Raw genomic sequence first — 21296 nt, 5'->3', positions numbered from 1 at the left:
GAATATTTGAGAAAATTTTACCATCTAACGGTTGTTATTTATTTAGATTAATCTTGTATTTATAATTTATAAACTTTCTTAAACACTTTCTAGTATATTATTTTTTATTCTTAATGGTTGATATAATCTTGTGTTTATAAATTATAAACACGTTTATAATTATAAACTTTTGTTTGATCAATTTGAATAAGAAGTAAGAATACTATTAAGCAACCCAAGCGTAGCAAACTATTTATATATTAATTGATCGAACCCCTTATATAGTGCTTTTTTCTTTATGAAGTTATCAATGTGGCATTGAGTTCAAGAGTTTTGCATAAGAAACCTTTGAAAGTTGGCGGCCTGGCTTTGAATCTTGCTCATTGCGGCCGCCCTGGTGGGTTCCCTGAACAATCTGTGGCTGCTATGTTGTATTTGTGTGCAGACTGTCTTATTAAAGATGGCGTCTTAATATGTTTCCATGATACAACCCTTGATGCACTACAGATGCTGAAAATCAGTTTGCAGATAGGAAATCCACTTACGAATTTTAAGGCAAAAACATAACTGGACACTTTGTCGGTAAGTCAACACTTTTGACTTTGGTTTACTACATGTGTTTTTATATTTTCCTTGGGACAGTCGATTTTACATTGAAGGAGCTTAAAACACTTCGACCCAAGTAGAGGTTTCCATTCCGCAACCACGATTATAATGGTAGTAGGGTCAGAATTATATTATATGTTTGTCATGATATAACATGAAGTTTTCAGATAATCACATTTGAAGAATTTTTATCCATTGCACTAAACGCCCCTCAGACTGTTGGCATCTATCCTGAATCAATCGCTAGGACTTTATCGATGCACTGAGTTTCACGTACTGCTGCGACCCTCTCCTGCTTCCTCTTTTGCAGAAGACACGCAGATTCCGGAGTTTCATTCTCCTTGACACAAGATCGTGGAAGAGTTTTGTTTTTCTCTTCAAATGATGGGAGCGAGTGGGAAAGCCCGGTCACCAAAAAGGTTGCGCCTTTGATCAGCGAAGCGCAGGTCTGTGTTTATGGTGTTTCAGAACTTACTCGCAAGCGACATTATGAGGCGTAATCCCAGATTGCAGCCAAGCCTGGATTACGATACTGGTTCTCACCGCCTCTCGCTGTCCATCTTCGACAGATGCTGCAGACGTTATGAAGAAGAACAACGTGAACAATCTGAAGAATACTCGGAGGAGCCAAGATGGAGCTTCAAAGTTACTGATGATGATACGGATTATTTAGGAGAAGACGAAGACTGTGAAGATGTGTGAAAATGTGTTGAAGATGTTTGTAGCAGAGGTCAAGAACATCAAGCCACTTATTGTGGACAACCTAACCAAGATCGACTTTACGTCACCATGTCATGCATGGTCAAGCCGGACAGGCGGTTTATTGCTGGAGAGCCTGGGGAGTACGTGACCTAGTACATCGGCAGGCTTTACATTGAGGCAGTCAGGGATGCGGAAAAAATAACAGTTTACAAGTGTGGTAGTGCATGGGAGTCTTACTGCCGATACTTACTGGGGATTCAAGTTTGTGTCAACTGGAGGACCTGGTTGCAGCAATCATCAACATGAAGGGGCATGTCACAAAAGCCCGCACAGATAAGTTCGGCCCTCAATCAGATTGATCAATGAAGTAGTAAACAGTGGTGCGATCTTGTTTATCCCGCAAGTGTACTAGTGTAGCATGGTGGAGTGGTGATCTGGATGACATGCATCCCATATGCTGAAATGTATGAGTACAGTTCAAGCGATTTCATGAACTTGGTGTTTGTGAAGGAATGGATTCCCGAGCCCGAACTCATGCATTGGAAGCTACACTCTGTTGCAAAGACTCACCTCCATTGGACGTGCCCGAGAACTTCCTACCGAAGAATTTCGTTCAAGACAAATATAAGCAACAAAAGGGTTTAAGATTAACACGTTATAAGATTTAATCTCAACCATCAAAAGGTACTAATACAACGGTGTTTAAATTTTTCTCAAAAAATACTTTTTTAATTATACTTTCTTTTGTTTGTCTCCAAACGGAGCGTCGGCTTATTAAACCAAAATAAATTTGACTTTTTGGTTTGCTTCCTAGAATACTTGAGGATATTCCTCAATCCAACGGTCCTAATTTGTTTGCATTGTTATGCTAGGGCAAGATGGAACGAGCTGTGAAAGTGTACACGGTCTGCGATGAATCCAGGTGAGTGAAATAGCCATCTTGTGAGGCTCTTCTTTGGATGAATTTGTGAGACACCAGATACATGCTTGTCAAGAACGTCCCGGCGCTGGGTTGTTCCAGCGAGCTTCTACAATTGCTTGGAAGTTTTGGCCACATTGAAGAGTAGAGTCTCTCGTTCTTTCTTTTTTCCTCGAAACCTTACGCGCCGTCCAGGTACTTGCTCCTGGATGACGAAGAATGCGAGCCTTACACCGACGTATACTGGATCAAGTTCGCTGATATCGCCCACGCACGGTAGCCTCGCTCTTTCCATTTCTCCATTCCTTCCCTTGCGAGTAACATCCTCAAACGCAGAGCTGCGAAGAGAAACCTGGATGATTTCCAGTTCTTTGGCAACCTGTTGCAAGTGAGCTACGCCCCAAAGTACGAGAGCTTGGCGGACACTAAGCACAAACTAGAAGCGCGCAGACTGGACGTCGTGGAGAGAAAAGCTGGTAAAGAAAGAAGAAAGAGATGAGTTTCGAAGAGAATGGAACATTCTTGACTCACCGCCTCCCAGTTCTCAAGGACGTGGATGTGAATGGACGATTGCGCCTCCAAACAGGACTGCTCGATCCTCTCGACGTCACACCGCTAGAAAGTTTCCAACCGGAGCCACACTTTCCTCTCTCAGTGGCCTGTGAAGCACCAATCCCAAAGGTAAGACAAGAGTTTCAAGCAACAATCGAAAACTTGTTGGTACCTTCGCTATCAGCACTTCTCCGAGCCATCGATGAATGCTACTGCGAAGAACGTCCGCGAGAAGCTGGATAAGGTGAGAACTTCGTCTCAAATCACTCTGAGCGATTGCTATTGCCTGCCTTGCAGCTTTCCCAAGCTCCAGCCAAAGGCCATAAAGATCTCGTCAAGCCAGCCCCGAAGAAACCACGACGACGGATATGAAAACTGCGTGTCACCATAGCTAGCGTCTGGAGCGCATGGAGATCGCAAGAACCTGTCTCAATGCCGATGCCACTTCCACCATTGTTGGCCTCTCCTTGGCCTCCTTTGTCATGCACCACGCTCCAACTTCTGCCAGCTTTAGCACTGCTCTCTTGTCCGTGACGTCGTTGCTACCACACCTCCTGTCAAGAACAAGGCCCAACATTTCCTCCTTTCCAGATTCAATCACCTCGCATGCCCGTCTTGCCTTGCTGCTCGATCTGTCCCCTGTGACTAGCTCCATCACCAAGCCTCCGAATCTGTAAACTTCCTCCGCCTTGAGGCCGAAGTTGTGAGAGCCTACCCTCTTCACACAGCTCCTCCGCGAGCTTCCAAAGCCGGCAAGCTTTGCGTTCCAGGACTTGTCCAAGAGAATGTTGTCTGAGCTCACGTGGCCGTGGGTGATGCTCGGCTCCACGTATGAATGGAGGAACTCGAGAGCGCTGGAAACCTGTACCGCGATTCTCAGTCTCGAGCTCCAAGCCAGTGTGCTAGCGTTAGAGAAGAGATGATCCGCTAGTGAACCGTTTGGGACATATTCGAGAACGAGGAAGTTTTCCTTGCGATTGAAGCAGTAGCCCGTGACGCCAACGATGTTGAAATGGCTGGCGCTGGAGATCACCAGGAGCTCGTCGCGTGCCAGTTTCGTCTTCTTCACCACTACTTGCTGTTCATCAGGTAGTTTAGCTCTGTAAACACACGCTCTGCGTCCCCTGGATATCAAGTTGCTGGAGCTAAACTTGTCGGTGGCTTCTCGCAAAACTTGTGGAGAGAAGACTTTAATGTTCTTTGGCAGCAACAATGGACGTTCCATCTCACGATCGTTGTCGTCGAAGAGCAAGAGCACACGCCGCATATACGTAAGAACGATCAATCCTGCAACGAGCATGCCTCCCAGTCCTCCACACACGGCTGCTATGATCACTGCTGGATCTTCCGGTGGCGAGAGTCCACCAGCAGGCTTTATCGTGTACTTCAGAGCCCAGCCCCGTCCATTCCCAGTTTTAGTTCGAAACTCGAGCAGCACTGGACCAGGAAAAGTTTCTCGAGGCAGCGAAGAGTATCTTCCGGTGTAGACTCTCACTATGTTCGCTACGTCAGACTTGTCACCTCTGTAAACCAGAAGCTCGTCTTGGTTTTGAACTGTATCGAAACGGACGAAGTCGAGTTCCACGTTTGGGCCGTCAAGAAACCAAGCGCAAGTATGCTGTTCGAGATAAGTCGCGTTCTCGGGAGTTCCATCAGTTAAAACACCACTTTTTTCTGTCACTCTTGTTGTGCCGAAGCAAAATCCTGAAAGGAACAAAGTAAGTGAGCACTTCGGTGTAAGGGCGGTACCTTAAGCAAGAAAGTCAGCTTACCAGCTTGATACGCGATGTCCCAGCCCATCTCGGTCAAGGTTGGGTTGTTTCCAGTTTTGAACTCGAGAAGAAACTCCGAAGTGTAGAGTTCCAGCTGGTGAGGTGAGCCAAGCCCGCTATACATTTTCTCCAAGCATGCATCCAAACGGTAGATATATACTGGCGCAAAGCACGAGTGCAAGTAGACATAGTCGACGTTTTTCACAATGGCCATGTAGTTTATCTTGACGCGTACCACAGCAGCCCCTGGCATGCTGACTCGCCATTCGCAATGCAAGCCGTGGCTGTAAGGTTGGAGTCCCACACTGTGGTTGACAATCAGCCCTTCACTTATAATCCCATGATAGTCATTTCTCTCGCGCAATCCCTTGCAATGTTCTGTCAAAGGTCCAAATGTTTAGAAGAAAGGCGAGAACGAGAGAGGCATACCGTATGAGTGAAGTGCACAGAGTTTCGTCTTGTCGCTCCAAATCTGTTGTACCATGTACCGGTAGCCATTTATCCCGCTTAAGTTCCAGCTGATTTTCCCGTCGTCAATCACCGGCTTTGCAGAAATTGATAAACCGGTCGGAGACGGACACAAGGTCGTGACTGTGGAAGATAGATTGCTGTGCCAGCCATCGAAGTCAGTGTTTGTTGCCATGGACACAGTTTGTGCGAGCACAGAGCTGATCAGGGAATCCAACTGGCCTTTATCCTTCGCATTTGGTGGTGAAAGAAACTCGTGATAATAACTCCAGAGGTTGCAGTATTCCGCCCCCCCTGGCTCCCGGGACCATGCCAGGCTTAACTCGGGACCAACTTCTTCAGCCTTGAAAAGTCTAAACCGCCTGCTGCAAAGAGATGTGTGGAAGTCTTCTGAAAAGGACACCTTCTCGCTAAAGAGAAGATGGTACACCGCGGTCTCATCTTGAGGGAGCACTGAACTGCACAACGGAGGCGTTTCAGACGGCGAAGAAGAGACGTTGAAAGCCTGGAGCATAAGTGAAGTGAGAGCTTCTCTGCTTAAGTTTGACGCCGTAGAACTCGAGCACTCCACCGTGCCAAGCGACACATTACTGGAAACTGGCTGACCGTTCCCATCTGTGTACTGCGTAGCAACCTTCCACCAGTTGAAAAGATCCGGCAGTCCATCACCACTTTCAACCGAGAGCGAGCGAACCGCATTTCGAAGAGCTTCCTTGGACTTGTCCTCCCACGGACCAAGCCAGATGAGATAGACCACTATAGGTTCCACGAGCAGTCTGCCTCCATGGTAATGGACTGCCGTTACATCTATGAGACTGAATGGTGGACCCGAACTCTTCGGAGTATCATCCGGCCCGTCGACGAGGAAACTCGTGCTAGAAAACTCTACCTTGCTCGAGCAGAAAGAAAGCAGCACCATGAAGCCGAGAAACAGACCAAGCGTGAGCAGCAGCATGACCCTGCTTCCGGAACTCGAGCAGAGAAAAGAATTGATCCAGTGATGTCCTGTACGCACTGTTGTTTTATAAGCGCGGCATCGGGGACTCAGAAGAAAGCTCCAAGTGGCGAGATACCGGTACAAGAGGACAAACCGAAAGGAACGCCGCTTCAGGAGGCCCGACGACAGCTTCCCATTGTAGCTTGAGGTTGCTTTGCTGCTTCTAGTCTCTGCTTTTCCCAGGTGGCGGACGCTGTTTCTTCGATGCCGAGCGTAGAACCATTGCGGTAACTTGGCTTAACGTGGAAGAAACTTCAACCATGCTTGGTTGTCTCGTACTGTCGCTCATGCACCACGCAGCGATCTCTCCCATCTTCGCAATCTGGTTTTCATTCTCGAGCCGCTTGTCCATGATAGTGTGTCCCATGCCTGCCTCTATCGCGGCCAAGGCTTCTCTCTTGTGTTTTCGATCGCTCGAAGCCTTTCCCGTCACCAGCTCGAGCACCAGGCTGCCAAAGCTGTACACGTCTTGCAGCTTCAGAGCCGGTTTGATGGCAACGCTGCTGCTTTGAGCTCTGCCGAATCCACTCAGCTTTGCATTCCAGGAGCCATCGAGGAGAACATTTTCGGCGCTGATGTTGAGGTGAACGATATGTGGCTCGGCGTAAGTGTGCAGGTACTCGACTGCTCTGGATATCTGGAGAGCGATTCGAAGCCTGTTCCCCCAGCTGATCGGAGGCAGCGTATCGTCGAAAAGTCGTCGAGACAAGCGGCCGAGATGCATGTAGTCAAAGACAAGGCACTTCTGCTGTGCGTCGGACGAGAAGCCGACCAGGTTGACGATGCTTGCACTGCGAATGCGCAACAAGATGTCAAGCTCAAGCTCGGACACCTTCTTCTTTATGACAACAACACGACCGTCTTGCAAGGTACCCCGGAAAACGTTTCCATCTGAGTCTGACACCACATTCGCCGGAGAGAAATCCATGGTCGCCTCTCGGAGCTCTTCCAGCGAAAACTGTCTTCTTGTGTGGAGTCGCGGCTTTTCTTCACTTGGCTGGATCTTTGAGCGTTTGACCGGAAGGACCGAAAAGTTGCAGCAAAGAACCACAGCTCCAAGGAAGACCACACCCGGTACGAACACACCACATACAGCTCCCAGTGCAGTCACTGCCGCAGATCTAGCTGTATATGACAATTGCGTAGTAGTTTGTGGAGAATCCATCACGTAGTTTAGAGCCCAACCATCGCCGTCTCCTGTTTGGCTGGAAAATTCCAGCGTTATAGGACCTTTGAATGCCTGACGTGGGAGCTCGGCTTTTCCCGAATACTCTGCAAGGACCTTGTGATGGTCAGGGTGGTAGACTCGAATCATGTCGCTGCTTGCAATGGTTTCCAGTCTGGTGAAGTAAAGCCGGACCTTACTGTTTTGCAGTGCATGGAAGTGCCACGAACAGTTTGAGCCCTTCATATACTTGACGCCTTTTGGAGAGCCATCGTTGATCGATCCTCTTGCCTGGCGTACATCAACACTGCGTTTACAAAAGCCTGCAAAATGGAAGTATTTTTATCGCTAAAAAGTTTAAACCACGCTGACAAATCACCTGCTTTGTAGCTGATCATCCAACCCATTCTGTTGGGAGAAGCTTGTGATCCGCTGGTAAAGTTGATGTGAAAACTTGCACCCTTTGCATCGACTAGCTTCTTTCCAGGTGAATAGCCTTTTAGCACGATCCTCTTGCAAATTCTGTGTCTGCACTCGTAAGAAATTTCCACTGTATCACCCGGGCCAAGGGCCAAATAGTTCAGGTGGATGCGTATGTGAACTGCGTTGGAGACACTCACGGTCCACTGACAATGAAGGTTCGAATTGTAAGGCTGCAAGCCAACCTTCGCGCCAGGAGTTGAATCCACAATAAGACTAACCATAATAGTTCCCGTGACTGTCGTTAGCTTCCGTTTGCCTTGGCATGATCCTGCAAAAAAGAAAGAAAAAAGGAGAAAATTAAACGACAGCCTGTCGGGGTTACGTACTGAGAGGTTTGAGAGCACAGTTCCGTTGATCCTGGTTCCAAAGCTGCTGAACGAGGTAGCGCGCTCCATTCCTTCCGTAGACATTCCAGCTTATCATCTTCTCGCGGTCATGAATTACGGGCATGACGGAGTCCTCCGAGCCGGTTGGAGAAGGACATTGTTGAGCCACCGAAGTTTGTGAGTTGCTTGACGCCACCCATCCTTTGAAGTCCCAGTTGGTAGCCATGTCGGCAGTTTGTGCCAGAACTTTGCTGATTAGTGAGTCGAGACCGCCACTCTTTCCATTCGGAGGCGTGTAAGACTCTCCAAACCTTGTCACCAGGTTGCAGTATTCCTTGTGAAAGGGCACTTTCACCCAAGCCAAGCTGATCTTTGGCCCGGATTCGTCGACTCGGAACAAACTGGCGCGGCCGGCACAGTTCGTGAAAGGGAGAAAATCTTTACCGGTACGCAGAAATGTAACGTGCTTGCTGAAGAGGACGTGATATACTGCAGTGTTTTCTGCCCGAAACACCTTAGTGCAGTTTGCCTGAATTGGAGAGGAGCGGTTGAACGCCTGTGCAAAAGTTCCCAGCAGCTTTGGCATTTCGAGCTCCCGTAAACTGAGTGAGCATTCGCTGCCGAGCGAAATACTGCTCGAGACAGGCCGAGAGGTAGCGTCGGCGTACTGAGTGGCAACCTTCCACCATTTCGAGAGTGTCGGATACCCTGTATTGTTTCTGTCAAGCTTGCCGGGTGACTCGTCATTAAGCGAAAGAATTGCATAACGAACTGCTTGCTTGGCGTGCTTAGTCCAGTTACCGATAAAGAAGAAGTAGACAGTGATGGGCTCTACAAGTAAACGACCACCCTTGTATTCAAAGGAAGACGTCTCTGCCGGGGATTGGATTCCATGTCGGGCAAGAATGCGGAAAGCATAAGTCTCGTTGTAGATATTCCTGTCAGCCGCTGGGAAATCCTCATAAAAACCCCAAGCCGATCTTGTAATGACTGGTAATAACAGCCACAGAACATGAAAAGCAGTGCCCATAGTCCTGGAGAAACAAAACACCAAGAACTCACATGAGAATTCAGAACAAAAGAAAATTTAAACAGTGCAAGCTACCTCGTAATAATTTGCTCGACCGGTGGAAGCACCAAGGCCGAAAAGCATAATCGACAGACTGGCAGCGACTTTGCAAGATCGTCCAAAACAATAGCTTTAATCCTCGAGTGAGCTTTGTCCTCGAGTAGATTCAGCCTGGACGCTTACTATGCCGCTTGGATTGACCAAAGAAAATAGTTTCCACCTGCGCCAACACCGCCGCCACCTCCATCATGTTCGGTCTGTCCTCCGGCTTGTCCTTCATACACCAGGCACCTATCTCCGCCATTTTCAGCAAAGCTCGCGCACTTCTTTCTCGTTCGCATGGCACCTCCAACCTCCTGTCCAAAATTTCGTAGCCGGACCCTGTGTCGATAACATGAACAGCCCAGCGGGCAACGACTGTTGGCTGGTCCTCTTCTGCGTTCAAAGCACTCTGTCCCATGAGCAGCTCCAAGATAAAAACTCCCACCCTGTAAACGTCTTCGGCTTTCAGCTTGAGTTCCTGGCTCCTGGAACGTACACTCAAAGCGCTGCCGAATCCCGCGAGCTTGGCATTCCAGGAACCGTCCAGGTAGACGTTGATGGAGCTCACTGACCGGTGAACCACGCAAGGCTCCGCAAACGTATGCAAGTATCCCAGAGCTCTCGCGACTTGCGTAGCAACTTTCACCCTGCGTTCCCACGAAAGAGCCGAGCACTTGTCGTCGTCAAAGAGATGGCTGAAGACGGAGCTGTGGCACATGTCTTTGAAAATGAGGAAGCTTTCGCTGATGTCGTAGCAGACACCCAAGACGGAGGCCACGTTGGAATGCTTGATCCTTGACAAAAGCTCGAATTCCTTCTCGCACGAACGCATGCACCGTTGTATCAGAACGAGCTGCTGGTTGGGCAAAACTCCTCTGAACATATCCGGTGCAACCAGCTTTTCTTTGCAGAAGTTGCTGGTCGCAGCATCCAGCTCTGCTCTTGAAAACTGTCTGCTAGTCAGGCTGAAACCAATGTTGTACTTGCACGAGCGCAATATCAACCAGACCCCGCCAATCAAACACAGCATTCCCGAGAGCGCTCCAAGTATTACGGCCAGTAAGTTTTTCCTGGAAGATGGACCGTGTGAACCTGAATCCGGGTGCTCCATCTGGAAGTTTGCAGCCCAGCCATCACCGTCGTCAGTTTCCGTTGAAAACACCAACAGTAGAGGTCCAACGTAAGTCCGGTTTGGAAGAACGGAATAACGTCCCGAAAAGACCTCCAAAATAGAGTCGCTGCGCTTAGCGTCTCCTTGGTAAACAGTAAGCAAGTCTTTCCCTTGCACTGTATCGAAACGAGTAAACTGAAGATGGACATTGCTGCCTGGTTTTGCCTTGAAGAGCCAACTACACTCACGCATACCCAGGTACTGCGCTCCATCAGGACTTCCATCTGATATGAAACCAAAACGATCGGTAGTGGTAATGGTCTCGAAGCAGAATCCTGAACAAATCGTATTGATGAGTTTCTGAAGAAATAGCAAGAAATAAGCTTACCAGCTCTATACTCTAATTCCCAGCCCATGGAGAGAGGTGTTTGCTTGACACTCGTCTTAAACTCAAGCTGCAGATTCGAGTGAACAACATCCGGAAGGCTTACTTGAGTACTAGTCCCAGCCATAGATTTTATCATGTCACAATCAACCTCTCTGCCGAGTATCAAGCTCGATATAGGACACACGTATAAGTTCAGCTTGTCGTTAACGCCTAAAGCCATGAAGTTGACAGTCATACGAATGACTTTAGAGTGCGGAATAGAGAGGAACCACATACAATCAAGACCTGGTGGATATGGCTGCAAACCAACGTTATGGTTTATAATCAAGCCCTGGCTTATCAGGCCTCTTGGCTTGTTCAGGACTGCCGGCTCATGACAATAATCTGCAAAGAAAGATTAGTTATACAAGATCAGTTCTATCACCTAAACAAGACAGTACCTATGATCTGAAGAGCACAATTGTTGTTTTTCTGGCTCCACAGTTGCTGCACGATATACCGCGAGCCGTTTATGCCTCGCAAGTTCCAGCTGACGCCGTCTTCCTCTATCACGGGACCATTTTTATCAGCCCACCCCGTTGGCGATGGACATTTGGAGCTGACCGTATCCCCAGAATCGTCGTTCCAGCCATCGGACTCTGTGTTTGTAGCCCTCTCAGCGCTGCTGGCTAAAACTGCGCTAATTAACGAGTCCAAGCTCGTGTCTCCATTTGGCGGCCCAGCATACCCTCCAAAACGGCGCCAGAAGTTGCAATACTCGTCCGGTCGAGGCTCCCTTGTGTATAGATAAGTTCTGTTTCCACCAGCATCTATATACCGTCCTGAACACTCGTAGACACCTGTGCTGTCCAGCTCCTTGCTAATGACTGCGTGATAGATCCCATTTGCGTCTTCCGGAAACACGGAGAAGCAGTCCTTGGAGACGGCAGATTTCATCAACTGTATGGAGGCGTTGCCGACACTAACAGAACACTCGATTCTCGACAAGGAAATGTTACCGGAAACTGGCCTCTGACTGGAGTCGTTGTACTGTGTCACAATTCTCCACCACTTCGACAGTGTTGGGAATTCAGAAGGCCGGTCGTCGGACAGAGATATGACGGCGCTGCGAACGGCTTCTTTGGAGTGCTCCGACCAGGGGCCAACCCAAGCAACATAGATCGTGATAGGATCAACCATAAGCCTTCCCCCTTGGTATGCAAAACCGTTGCTACCAATAACAGATCGAATGGTGCTGCCAGAAGCCATCGATAAATTAGCAAGTCCCACCCATAGCACTGAAAGCACAAGAGCTTCAAGCGGCATCTTAGCCATCATACCTCTTCGAGTTTCAAAAGCCTCCCTTCCTAGTCCTCATGTAAAAGCCATGCCGTGTTACGATCAACACGATGGGCTCGCAGCAGTGTCCGAGCTCACCAATGTATAAATGTTTGTCACTGCAGCTTCATCTGCAAAATCTAGGTGTTAACAAGGTAGAAGACAAGTTATGACGGGACAAACAGCCACGCAGAAAACAGAATGCAAACTTGTCGCATGCACAGAACGTCGATGAAACAAACCTTCAGACTTTTCAAGCATGTGATTTCCTTAGGACACAAGCAAGGCAAATTATCCAGTCAAAACGTTGGCCATACCAGTAAGAGAAATAAGTAAAGGATAGTTGTGGTCTGCATCATAATTTAACCATTGCGTATTTTCGGCTTGCAAAAACTCCTTGTGCAGCTTGTAAATATCAGCATCATATACTTCCTTGACGGCAACAGCCAGACCAGCAGATTTTGCAATCTCAATAAATTTGAAAAGGCTTTCACCTCTGCGAGGACAGAAAAGTAGAGCCTCGGAAGTCATTGTACGTGTCAAAATCGATTTGATAGTATGCACCAGATCGAGATGAAAATCTTTGAAGTAAGTGCTAAGCCACAGAAAAAAAGCATCCATCAAATCCCATCTGTCATGAGGAACGTCTCTTACCAGTCAGCAGCAATAATAAAATCAAATTCAGAGTCCAGAGGTACTGGCTCTTTGCACCAGTACAAAACCTCTGAGCTGACTTTAGTCTTCCCAAACAGCTCGGCATTCAGTCTGCAATTTTTCTGGATATCTGCCAGGACGGAAGTCAAGGAGCCAAAAGAGAGGCGGCAAAAGTATTATAGGATACAATTCACAACCTTCGGGTTGCCATCCGTGATTAAAACTTCGGCAGGATCGGTACAAGCTGCCAATGCTAGTCCCGCTAATCCATATCCAGCACCAAGTTCTATAATCCTCTTGTTCCTGTCAATCCAAACGCTACCCACAGATTGGAATTGGATGGAAAAAGAAATGGAAGAGCGAGATATCACGTACCTAAACATTTCCGGTCGTGAAACGCAATAGTAAGCAAGAATCTCTTCAGCTGGCCACAAACCTATGAAAAGCTTGTGATCTTCACTTAAGAAAAAGAATAGAAATCTCCACTTACAAATAACACCAGTGTTGTCAATGCCGAGCTCTCTACAGCTCGAATGATCGCTAAGCTTAAACTGGCCGCTGCGTGATTGCCTACAGGAAGAAAATTCACCAATGAGAACAAACAAAGCGATCGAGAAAAAATTCCAAACCTCATCAGCAATGCAGTCGTCCGCTCATCCGGGAGCGTGTACTCCCACAGAATACCATCGATCTCCTCGTTATCTTCCACGCAGCGGCTCGCGATCAGGCCAAAGCTCCCGGACGGGACTCTGGATACCCTCGCAGCCTCCTCGTCAATCTCATCTGCGGCATTGCAAGTCTGGACAATGTGGGAGCCGATCCAGCTCAAGAACATACCAGATTTCGAGCGGAGCAGCGATCGCTTGAGAAGGCGCCATCGCAGAGCCGGGGGAGACGAAGCTGCCATTGTAAAACCCTAACTCTATTTGGTTAAAATAGAATGACATTACATGGATTTCTAGTAGTAGTTTCACTAGCAGTAGTTTCACTATAAGAGCGCCGGATCAAGCACGCTCCACAGAGCAAACACGAGAGTCCCATCAAGCACGACGCTCCAGAGATAATTGCGACCAAGTTTCTCCTGGAAGATCGACGCTGCGACTCCGATTCTGGATGATCCATCTCAAAGTTCGCGGCCCAGCCATCGCCATCACCGGTTTGGGTCGTGAAAACCAGCAACACTGGCCCGCTATACGTCCGGTTTGGAAGAATGGAGTAGCGTCCCGAGAAGCTTTCCAAGATGGAGCCCCGGAGCTTGTCGTTTCCTTGATAGACAGTGAGGACGTCTCGGCCTTGGATCGTGTCGAAACGAGTGAACTTTAGCCGGACTTCGGTGCCTTTTTTCGCGTTTAAGACCCACCTACACTCGCGCAAGCCCAAGTACTTCGATCCCTCGGGACTTCCATCCGATATAGAGCCCGATCGGGCGGAGGCCACAGTGGTTCCATTGCAGAATCCTGGAGGACGAAAAAAACAGAGCTTTTTTCTTCTTCCAGAAACAAAACTAGAAGATGATGTTCTTACCAGCTTTGTATTCGATCTCCCAGCCCAGAGAACCAGCCGCTTGTTCGTCCGCGCTTGTTTTAAACTCGAGTATCAAGTTTGTGGGAACGAAGTCCGGAAGGACGATCCGAGAGCTAGCACCAGTCATGGATCTTAGCACCTCGCAACTATCAACTCGGCCGGAAGCACGCGGCAATATGGGACACTCGTAGAAGTTGAGCTTGTCTGTGATGCTTAGAACCATGAAGTTCACGGTCACACGGAAGATCTTCGCTGTTGGAACGTCTAGGAGCCACAGGCAATTCCTTGCAGGAGGATATGGTTGCAAGCCAACGCTGTGGTTGACGATCAAGCCCTCGCTTATCAGGCCTCTTGGCTTGTCAACCGGTTTGATGGAGCGGCATTTCGCTGTACGAACAAGCAAACAACGTGAAATCATTCATGCATGCACACTCATGGCCACGACTTACCAATGATCTGGAGAGCACAATTGCTGTTCTCTCGGCTCCAAAGTTGCTGGACGAGGAACCGTGAGCCATTTATCCCGACCAAGTTCCAGCTCACGCCATTCTCCTCGATCACGGGACTGTTTCCATCGGTGAGTCCCGTTGGAGACGGACACAAGGAGCTGATAGTTCCTCCGGAATCGTCCTTCCAGCCGATCGTGTCGATGTTTGTAGCTCTCTCGGCGCTGCTGGCTAGAACTCTGCTGATCAACGAGTCCAAACCTGTGTCACCATTCGGTGCCTCCGCAAGTCCTCCAAACCGACGCCATAAGTTACAGTACTCGTCTTCTCTCGGCTGCCGAGCAAAGAGATAAGTTCTTCCGCCACCATTCCCTTCAAATTTCCCAAAGCATTTGTAGACTCCCGTGCTGTCCAGATCGCTGCCGACGACTGCGTGATAGATCCCATTTGGGTCTTCCGGAAGAACATCGCTGCATTGCTTCGAGACGGTGGATTCTATCAGCTCGACTGACGCGTTGGCGATACTGACATAGCACTCGGTTGTCGACAAGGAGATCTTGCTAGAAACTGGCCTTTGATTGGAGTCATTGTACTGCGTCGCGATTTTCCACCACCCGGACAAGGTCGGGAGCTCTGAAGGTCTGTGATCATCCGAGGAAGAAAGAGATCGGATGGCGTTGCGAAGAGCTCCTTTGGAGTTCTCCGACCAGGGGCCAACCCAAGTAACGTAGATCGTGATCGGATCAACCATGAGCCTTCCTCCATGATATGTTAGATTAGCATTGTCAGATCGAATTGAGCTGCCAAAAGCAATGGTATCAGTCGATACGAGTTCAAGTGTAAGGAATAGGAACTGGAGCAACATCTTACATCGAATGGATCATTAGCCTCTTATAAAACCGATCTATCCCATTGTCACGCAACTCTGTCCGAGCTCGCCGATGTTAGATCTTTTGGCACACTGTGGAAATGTTAGTTCATGATAAAGCTACAGCAATGAAAGAAACAAACTACGAACATAAAATCTTTACGTGCCATATGTAAGCCGGCCACAATAACGAAAACTTGTGAAGTTCTGAATTTTCGAAATCATCCAAGGTAAAAGCTCCAAACCTCTTTGTTTTTACATGGACGCTGTAGCACCTCAGTTATTGATACAACCAATTTGTCCATAAGAGATCTTTGCAAGAGATCGTCGCGATATGCTTGACGAAGGTTCCATATTCTACAAATTAGATTAGTGGTTGTTGGTTCTACCTACATTAATCAGCTCTTCTCAAGGTATAAGCTAAGTTCCGTGTGGATTAACTTCCCTATTCCAAGCCAAGGTTCTTATTCTCTGTGTGTATTGCAAGCTAGATCTCTAACGACAAGAAATTCTCTCCACCACTAGACAGGCAATTCTTTGCCATCTCAGGAGGCGCTCGATTCGCATGCGGGCTTGCGTATGGTTCTCACTTCGCAATATGCTGAGTTCAAGAATGTAGGCTATGTAAGCTTGAGCTCCGGTGCCTATCATGCGATTAGTAAAAACGACAATGGGGTTGAGTGCTGGGCGATTGACGAGTTTCCAAGCTCTGAGCTAGAGTTTTTCTCGGTTTCATCCAGCCTCTTGTGTCTCTCAGGCAGGAGAGGTACATTGCTGGGGTGCTGTAGATCAAGCAACCATTCAATCAACCTCACAAGTTCGCGTCGGTGTCTATGGGATCTCGTACGATATGCGGGTTGCCAAGCTTTGATTCGGCTTCTTCCATTGCTCCTTCAGGTTACAGGTTTTCTTACGTGACTGTACCATGTGTGTGTCCGCGGGGTGGTATGCTGGGGTCAGGATGGTCTAGCGCAACTCCAGGCTCCTTCCGAAACTCAGTTTTCAGTGATTTCAGCAGGGCTGTTTGCTGGGGGAACTCGGCTGACTAGTGAACCATTGCTAGACTTTGGTAGTGCTAGAATGTGCACAAGCGAGTGTGGGAAGAACCAGTTTGAGCTCAATTCTACGTTGAAGGTGTTGTCTCCATCGTTTTCAGACAAAGTTTTCTTGGAGTGTTCCACATGTGGGACTGGGAGTGTTCTAGACTCCGAATGCGCATGCTCGCCTCTTTTCCTGAAATATAAGAATTCCCAGGAGGAAGTTGTGAGGAAGAAGAAAACAATCATCAAGGTGACAGTATATGTAACTGTTGCTATGTTCGTCTTTGGTGTCGTTCTCTTAGGAATTTGGGTTTATGTTTGGAAAAGAAAGCCCAGCAGTGCAATGGAGATTAAAGCTGAAGTTAGTAGCGAAACTCATTTTAAAGTCTTCAAACCTCAGGTCTTCAAACAGGAACCTCTTCAAACAGTTACATATACCGTCCTCAAAGACTTCCACAAGAACCTTTGAAGACTTTGCAGCCACAGCGAAGAGGTTCCTTTGAGACGTGAAAATGGGCAGTATTTCTAAAAGGTAATTCTTTATTACTTGTAAACTCTTTGAAGAAACGTTTGTTTCCAGAAATCACCACTCTTGTCTAGTATAATTGGTTGGATTTTGCATTGAGGAAGTCTTTGAGGACGCTTTGTGACAATATGTTCATGTCCAACTGTCCGGCACTTTTAGAGTTATGGGACAAGGATGATAGCTGCACAGGTTTGCGCGAGGCCCAAGATCATTCATATGGACGCAGCCTACATCTTCCTTGATAACGAGTGGAATGCTCATGTGTCAAACTTTGGACTATCGTTAGACGAACCTCAAGGCAAATCGGGTTACTTGGATCCCGAGTGCAATGGCTACTCCGTCAAACTGAGCATAAAGAGCGACGTCTACAGCTTTGGGGTGGTTCTTCTGGAGCTACTTTCTGGCAAGAAGGCAATAGAAAGTTTTATGCTGATCTTCAAAGATGGGCGATTGAGCTGGTCGAACAAGACGAGTGGAACTCGGTGCTGGATCCAAGACTTTCACTTCCTTTGAAACCGGAGCCTTTGTATCGGGCAGTAAAGTTGGCACTGGAGTGCGCGAAGATCAATGGAAAGGAGAGGCCATGCATGACAAAGTCAGAGTGCAAAGTCTCTCGAGGATATCTTAGAATCCATGGTAATCACCACTGAGGTTCCACGCTCTAGAACCATTTTTTATAAAAAAAAAGTATATAATGCGATCACCAACCATCTTGTAAAAATCCCTCTTTTTTCCCAGTTTGTACACTTCATTGTCGTGGATGTTTTGCTTGACAAGAGATCTTATGAATGATCAGTGGCGATGACTGTTGTTGGGGCACTGGTAGCACTTGGCAAAGATTCCAAAAGTTTTGATCTGGTGGACGAAGTTCACGGTGCTGGCCCAGCCCCCAAAACCGACGCCCACAACGAACACCCACACCACCACGAAAAAGTTGAAAACGTAGACTGCCGCCCAGCTCGGCATTATAAAAGGAGGCTTCTCCACGGCATTCTGTTTGACAAACAAAAAAAACCAAGGATCGATCCATCAGTCCTGATGTGAACACTAGAACACACGAAAAGGATGAACAGTAGCTAGCTACAAGTTCGTAGATTCGTCCACGAGATAAAGTGGAAAAGCATTTAAGTGCGTACCTCTCGTGCAAAGGCAGTCCTGAAAGTGAGCATATGTGCGAGGCAAGGAATGATGTAGACTGTGAAGGTGACGAGTAGAGAGCCCACGGCGGAGTTTATAGGCCCGAAGAATGGGAATATGACTGCCATGAACCATATCGGGATCACGACAGGGATCCGGGCAGCTGCTCGAAGTAGGAACCTTGGACTTCTATGAACGCCAATTATCTTCTCCCACACGAAGTACAAGGGCGTGCAAGCGAATCCAAACGTAATAAACTGCGAGACGATGGGAAGTTTAGCTCCAGGAACGAAGATCATAGTTCATAGTGAGAAGAACGATGATCTTTCTTACCTGGTGGAGTAGCATGAGAACCACGGCGAGGTCTCGGAAGACGTTCTTTGGAAGCAATGCTAGAGCGTTGCCATTGTGGAGAAGCTCGTCGCCAAAAGCCCAATACACGGCTGTAGCAGATGGTATTGTCAAGGTGAGCACATACAAGGTTGAGAAGAGGTAAACTGACTTAAACTTTGAAGGCTTCCACATAGCATGCATGATTTCTCTGCAAGAAAACCACAAACTTAGCTATATCATCTGGTCTTGCAAAAAGAAGTAAGAAAAAACTTGATTTGATCCGGAAGGGAATGATTTGATCTGAGCAGGAAGAACAGGAAAGAAAAAGGAGGGAATCGATGGAATGATATCGTAGGATCAAGCAAAGTGGTGCCGTGAGAATCATGATCGACTTACACAGTGACGGCATGACCACCAAAGGTGTACAAGATGTTGGTGGCTCCAGTGAAATATTGGACGAGATTATTTGGGGCCGAATGCTTTACACCTGGGTCCTGCAAAAGTGAAGAAGTGTGAGAATTATTGATGTTAGACCACGCCTATGTAAGAAGTTTAAAATCTATCCCATGATAAATGAAAGATAATTCTAGTTCTACAGCAAACTTTGACGAGACAAGCTTATCATCCAGTGGAGCTTTTTTAGATGCTTCTCTCACCTTGCCATGGACGAGAGCAGTGATTGTCATGTACCAAGCCGTGTAAGTTGTCATTCCAAGCCCCAGGAAGGACCAAATTCTATAGTTGTGGAACGATGGAACCAACACCGTTGTCATGCAACAAGCTCCAAAGATAATCGTCCATGTCCGCTTGTCAAATCTATCGCTTATGTAGTATATGTTGCTGTAAAGAAGGGGAGAAGATGTTAGTGCCAGTGAAGAACCAACTTGCTTCTCTCTTCTTTTTTGTTTCCTTCTCTCGAGAACTTGAACTTGAGCTTACCTTCCACACGCAATGAGCTGAATCACCGAGCCAAAGAGAAGAAATGTACAGTTAAAAGTGAATCCAGCGGCCTTCCAGTATGGTCCCAAGAGACCATCGAGAACTTCGAACCACTGTCAAGAACAAATATCACTCTTTTAGCAGCGAGAACAAACTCTCGACGTTCTAGCTACAGGAACTTTGGAAGAAGTCTTGGAGCTCTCAAAGTTCTACAGCTAAACTCTCCAAGCCTTCTCACAAACAGCCAGAAGAGAAGAAAAGAAAGAAAAAAGTTTTAAACTTTAGCATAACTCTACCTGGATGACATGGTTCTTGAAGTTGACATTCTCTTTTTCCTTGCGAGCCCGATACTCGACATAGAGGCAGCTGATAAGATAGGCAGTCCAGGAGCCCAAAAGCCCGTAAAACACTTGGAAGGTGACCCCCCACACAATGCCCAGCTGCGAGAAAGAGTATGGCAGCGTCAAAAGCACCTGTGCGACCTGTGGAGAAGAAAAGAGAAAAACAAGTAAGTTCCGACAAACAACGAAGGAAGAAGAAGAACAAAGGTTTCTTTTTGGTGTTCGCTATACTGAAAGTGGAGGAATCGAAGCAAAGGCGAGGAAGCTATAGAACAAGAAAGGAGTGATCTTTGGTTTTTGCAAAGCTACGGAAGAACAATAAGAAAGGAGTGATCTTTGGTTTTTATACTGCGACTGGAAGGAATCGAAGCAAACGCGGGGAAGCTATGCAAGAAGAGCAAGAAAGGAGTGTTCTTTGAGCTCTCACTACTCACCTGGTTGGAGGCGCAGCTAAACCAAGCATCGTAGACGGATCCACCGTGCCAGAGGAACTTCTTGGCGAGAGCTCGCATGGAGTTATCCACAAGCCCATCTTGTTCTTGCCGGTCCTTCTCCACCTCGGTGTAGCTATTGTTCTCGCCGGTGTGCGTCGCCAGAGCCACCAGCGATTGGAGACCCATGTCTAGAAATCTATGACGACTGCTGCAAATCTCTACGAGCTAGAACAAGTGTACTCTAGGAGCAAAGAAGAGACCTTCCCACATTGTGATCCTCGGTGTCGAGCGAGGATGCTCTATTGGGCTGTTCGATCGAGCGAAGAGGGAAAGCAAAAACTCATCTTTGTGGCTTTCCGGGGTATTGAGAGGAGCATAGGAGCGAGGTCCGAGCGATGGAGCTCCTCGAGGAGAGAATGACAGATGAGGAGCTATAGTTTGATCTCGATCGATTGCTTCTCGGGAGGACGAGAAAAGAGGGATCGATCGGCTAGATGGGAAGAGTGAAAGAATGTATTTTCTATGGACGTAGTATAGGATAGCTATAGCCTATAACCCCGTTTTCTCCATCTCTCTCCATAGCTCTTCTCTCTCTTTTCTTCTTCCCTGAGAATAAAAGACAAAGACGAGGCAGATGAGAAACGCCATGACGAGGTCTCTTTCCATCTCGCTCAACTCGGATTGGACCAGGAAAAGAGAGAGAGAGAGAAAAAAAAACCACTGTCAAAACGAGGAGCTTTTGTTCTCTTTTTCCTCTGGAAAAAGCTGATAAGAAATATGCGTATTTCTCCACAATTTCTTCCTCGTTGGATTTGGATATGATACACAGCTTGGTCGTCCAAGCTTGTTCTTTTGCTTGTGATGATAGGTACTTTTATACAGCTCCAGCAATACCCACCTACTGTCTACTATCGATCAATCAATACGAGAAACAGCAACACTTCACCAAACTAAGCATAGAGTTCTCCAAACTTTTGATCTTTCCATTCCCCCCATCTCATGCTTAGCGATTTGCACGACCACTGTCCTTTTTCCTCCAATAAAAACCATGCCAGTGGCTACATTTACTACAGTCCTCTCTTCTTTTGGCTTTCATTGAGATACGAAATAAACTCCCGAGTCGGACAGGGCGATCAAGCTCATAAGATCGCCCAAAAC

At 47.5% G+C, this 21296-nt stretch overlaps 5 protein-coding genes across 5 annotated transcripts; all 5 read right to left on the bottom strand.

Moving 5' to 3' along the window:
• Positions 1 to 3130: 3130 nt before the first annotated feature.
• Positions 3131 to 6154, bottom strand: LOC9661189. Its single transcript, XM_002962545.2, has 3 exons — positions 4960 to 6154; positions 4531 to 4908; positions 3131 to 4462 (listed from the first exon to the last, which is right to left on the bottom strand). Exons 1-3 carry the CDS (start codon positions 5951 to 5953, stop codon positions 3150 to 3152), a joined length of 2685 nt encoding a protein of 894 aa, XP_002962591.2. The 5' UTR covers positions 5954 to 6154; the 3' UTR covers positions 3131 to 3149.
• Positions 6147 to 9193, bottom strand: LOC112340725. Its single transcript, XM_024659639.1, has 4 exons — positions 9075 to 9193; positions 7970 to 9003; positions 7540 to 7911; positions 6147 to 7483 (listed from the first exon to the last, which is right to left on the bottom strand). Exons 2-4 carry the CDS (start codon positions 8997 to 8999, stop codon positions 6159 to 6161), a joined length of 2727 nt encoding a protein of 908 aa, XP_024515407.1. The 5' UTR covers positions 9000 to 9003; positions 9075 to 9193; the 3' UTR covers positions 6147 to 6158.
• Positions 9122 to 12005, bottom strand: LOC9661187. The gene is made up of 4 exons (XM_002962543.2): positions 11899 to 12005; positions 11020 to 11813; positions 10580 to 10963; positions 9122 to 10526 (listed from the first exon to the last, which is right to left on the bottom strand). Exons 2-4 carry the CDS (start codon positions 11756 to 11758, stop codon positions 9205 to 9207), a joined length of 2445 nt encoding a protein of 814 aa, XP_002962589.2. The 5' UTR covers positions 11759 to 11813; positions 11899 to 12005; the 3' UTR covers positions 9122 to 9204.
• Positions 12006 to 12565: 560 nt separating this feature from the next.
• LOC9661186 (calmodulin-lysine N-methyltransferase) lies at positions 12566 to 13457 on the bottom strand. Its single transcript, XM_024660827.1, has 6 exons — positions 13388 to 13457; positions 13180 to 13333; positions 13041 to 13120; positions 12926 to 12986; positions 12748 to 12853; positions 12566 to 12680 (listed from the first exon to the last, which is right to left on the bottom strand). Exons 1-6 carry the CDS (start codon positions 13455 to 13457, stop codon positions 12657 to 12659), a joined length of 495 nt encoding a protein of 164 aa, XP_024516595.1. The 3' UTR covers positions 12566 to 12656.
• Positions 13458 to 17556: 4099 nt separating this feature from the next.
• On the bottom strand, positions 17557 to 20819 carry LOC9661185 (auxin transporter-like protein 4). Its single transcript, XM_002962541.2, has 8 exons — positions 20139 to 20819; positions 19660 to 19845; positions 19364 to 19476; positions 19081 to 19264; positions 18821 to 18918; positions 18425 to 18632; positions 18091 to 18348; positions 17557 to 17947 (listed from the first exon to the last, which is right to left on the bottom strand). The coding sequence occupies exons 1-8, from the start codon at positions 20322 to 20324 to the stop codon at positions 17747 to 17749; spliced, it is 1434 nt and encodes a 477-aa protein (XP_002962587.1). The 5' UTR covers positions 20325 to 20819; the 3' UTR covers positions 17557 to 17746.
• Between the last annotated feature and the right edge of the window lie 477 nt (positions 20820 to 21296).

The sequence above is a fragment of the Selaginella moellendorffii genome, unplaced genomic scaffold, assembly GCF_000143415.4.
Source record: "Selaginella moellendorffii unplaced genomic scaffold, v1.0 SELMOscaffold_2, whole genome shotgun sequence".
In the NCBI taxonomy this organism is placed as follows: Eukaryota; Viridiplantae; Streptophyta; class Lycopodiopsida; order Selaginellales; family Selaginellaceae; genus Selaginella; species Selaginella moellendorffii.
The sequence above is the reverse complement of the archived record's forward strand: the minus strand, read 5'-3'. Positions and strand labels throughout refer to the sequence as shown.

Bases quoted from the DNA above. Each gene is read 5' to 3' on its own strand.
- LOC9661189 (XM_002962545.2), bottom strand. From the start codon at position 5,953: ATGCTGCTGCTCACGCTTGGTCTGTTTCTCGGCTTCATGGTGCTGCTT. The intron at 4,909-4,959 runs GTATGCCTCTCT...GACCTTTGACAG, and splicing joins CTGTGCACTTCACTCATACG to AACATTGCAAGGGATTGCGC. The intron at 4,463-4,530 runs GTAAGCTGACTT...TGTTCCTTTCAG, and splicing joins GGACATCGCGTATCAAGCTG to GATTTTGCTTCGGCACAACA.
- LOC112340725 (XM_024659639.1), bottom strand. From the start codon at position 8,999: ATGGGCACTGCTTTTCATGTTCTGTGGCTGTTATTACCAGTCATTACA. The intron at 7,912-7,969 runs GTACGTAACCCC...TCTTTTTTGCAG, and splicing joins CTGTGCTCTCAAACCTCTCA to GATCATGCCAAGGCAAACGG. The intron at 7,484-7,539 runs GTGATTTGTCAG...TCCATTTTGCAG, and splicing joins GATGATCAGCTACAAAGCAG to GCTTTTGTAAACGCAGTGTT.
- LOC9661187 (XM_002962543.2), bottom strand. From the start codon at position 11,758: ATGGTTGATCCTATCACGATCTATGTTGCTTGGGTTGGCCCCTGGTCG. The intron at 10,964-11,019 runs GTACTGTCTTGT...CTTTCTTTGCAG, and splicing joins TTGTGCTCTTCAGATCATAG to ATTATTGTCATGAGCCGGCA. The intron at 10,527-10,579 runs GTAAGCTTATTT...CGATTTGTTCAG, and splicing joins GGAATTAGAGTATAGAGCTG to GATTCTGCTTCGAGACCATT.
- LOC9661186 (XM_024660827.1), bottom strand. From the start codon at position 13,457: ATGGCAGCTTCGTCTCCCCCGGCTCTGCGATGGCGCCTTCTCAAGCGA. The intron at 12,987-13,040 runs GTAAGTGGAGAT...AGCTTTTCATAG, and splicing joins TGACAACACTGGTGTTATTT to GTTTGTGGCCAGCTGAAGAG. The intron at 12,681-12,747 runs GTTGTGAATTGT...CCGTCCTGGCAG, and splicing joins TCACGGATGGCAACCCGAAG to ATATCCAGAAAAATTGCAGA.
- LOC9661185 (XM_002962541.2), bottom strand. From the start codon at position 20,324: ATGGGTCTCCAATCGCTGGTGGCTCTGGCGACGCACACCGGCGAGAAC. The intron at 19,477-19,659 runs GTAGAGTTATGC...TGTTCTTGACAG, and splicing joins TCAAGAACCATGTCATCCAG to TGGTTCGAAGTTCTCGATGG. The intron at 18,349-18,424 runs GTAAGAAAGATC...ATCGTCTCGCAG, and splicing joins TTCTCATGCTACTCCACCAG to TTTATTACGTTTGGATTCGC.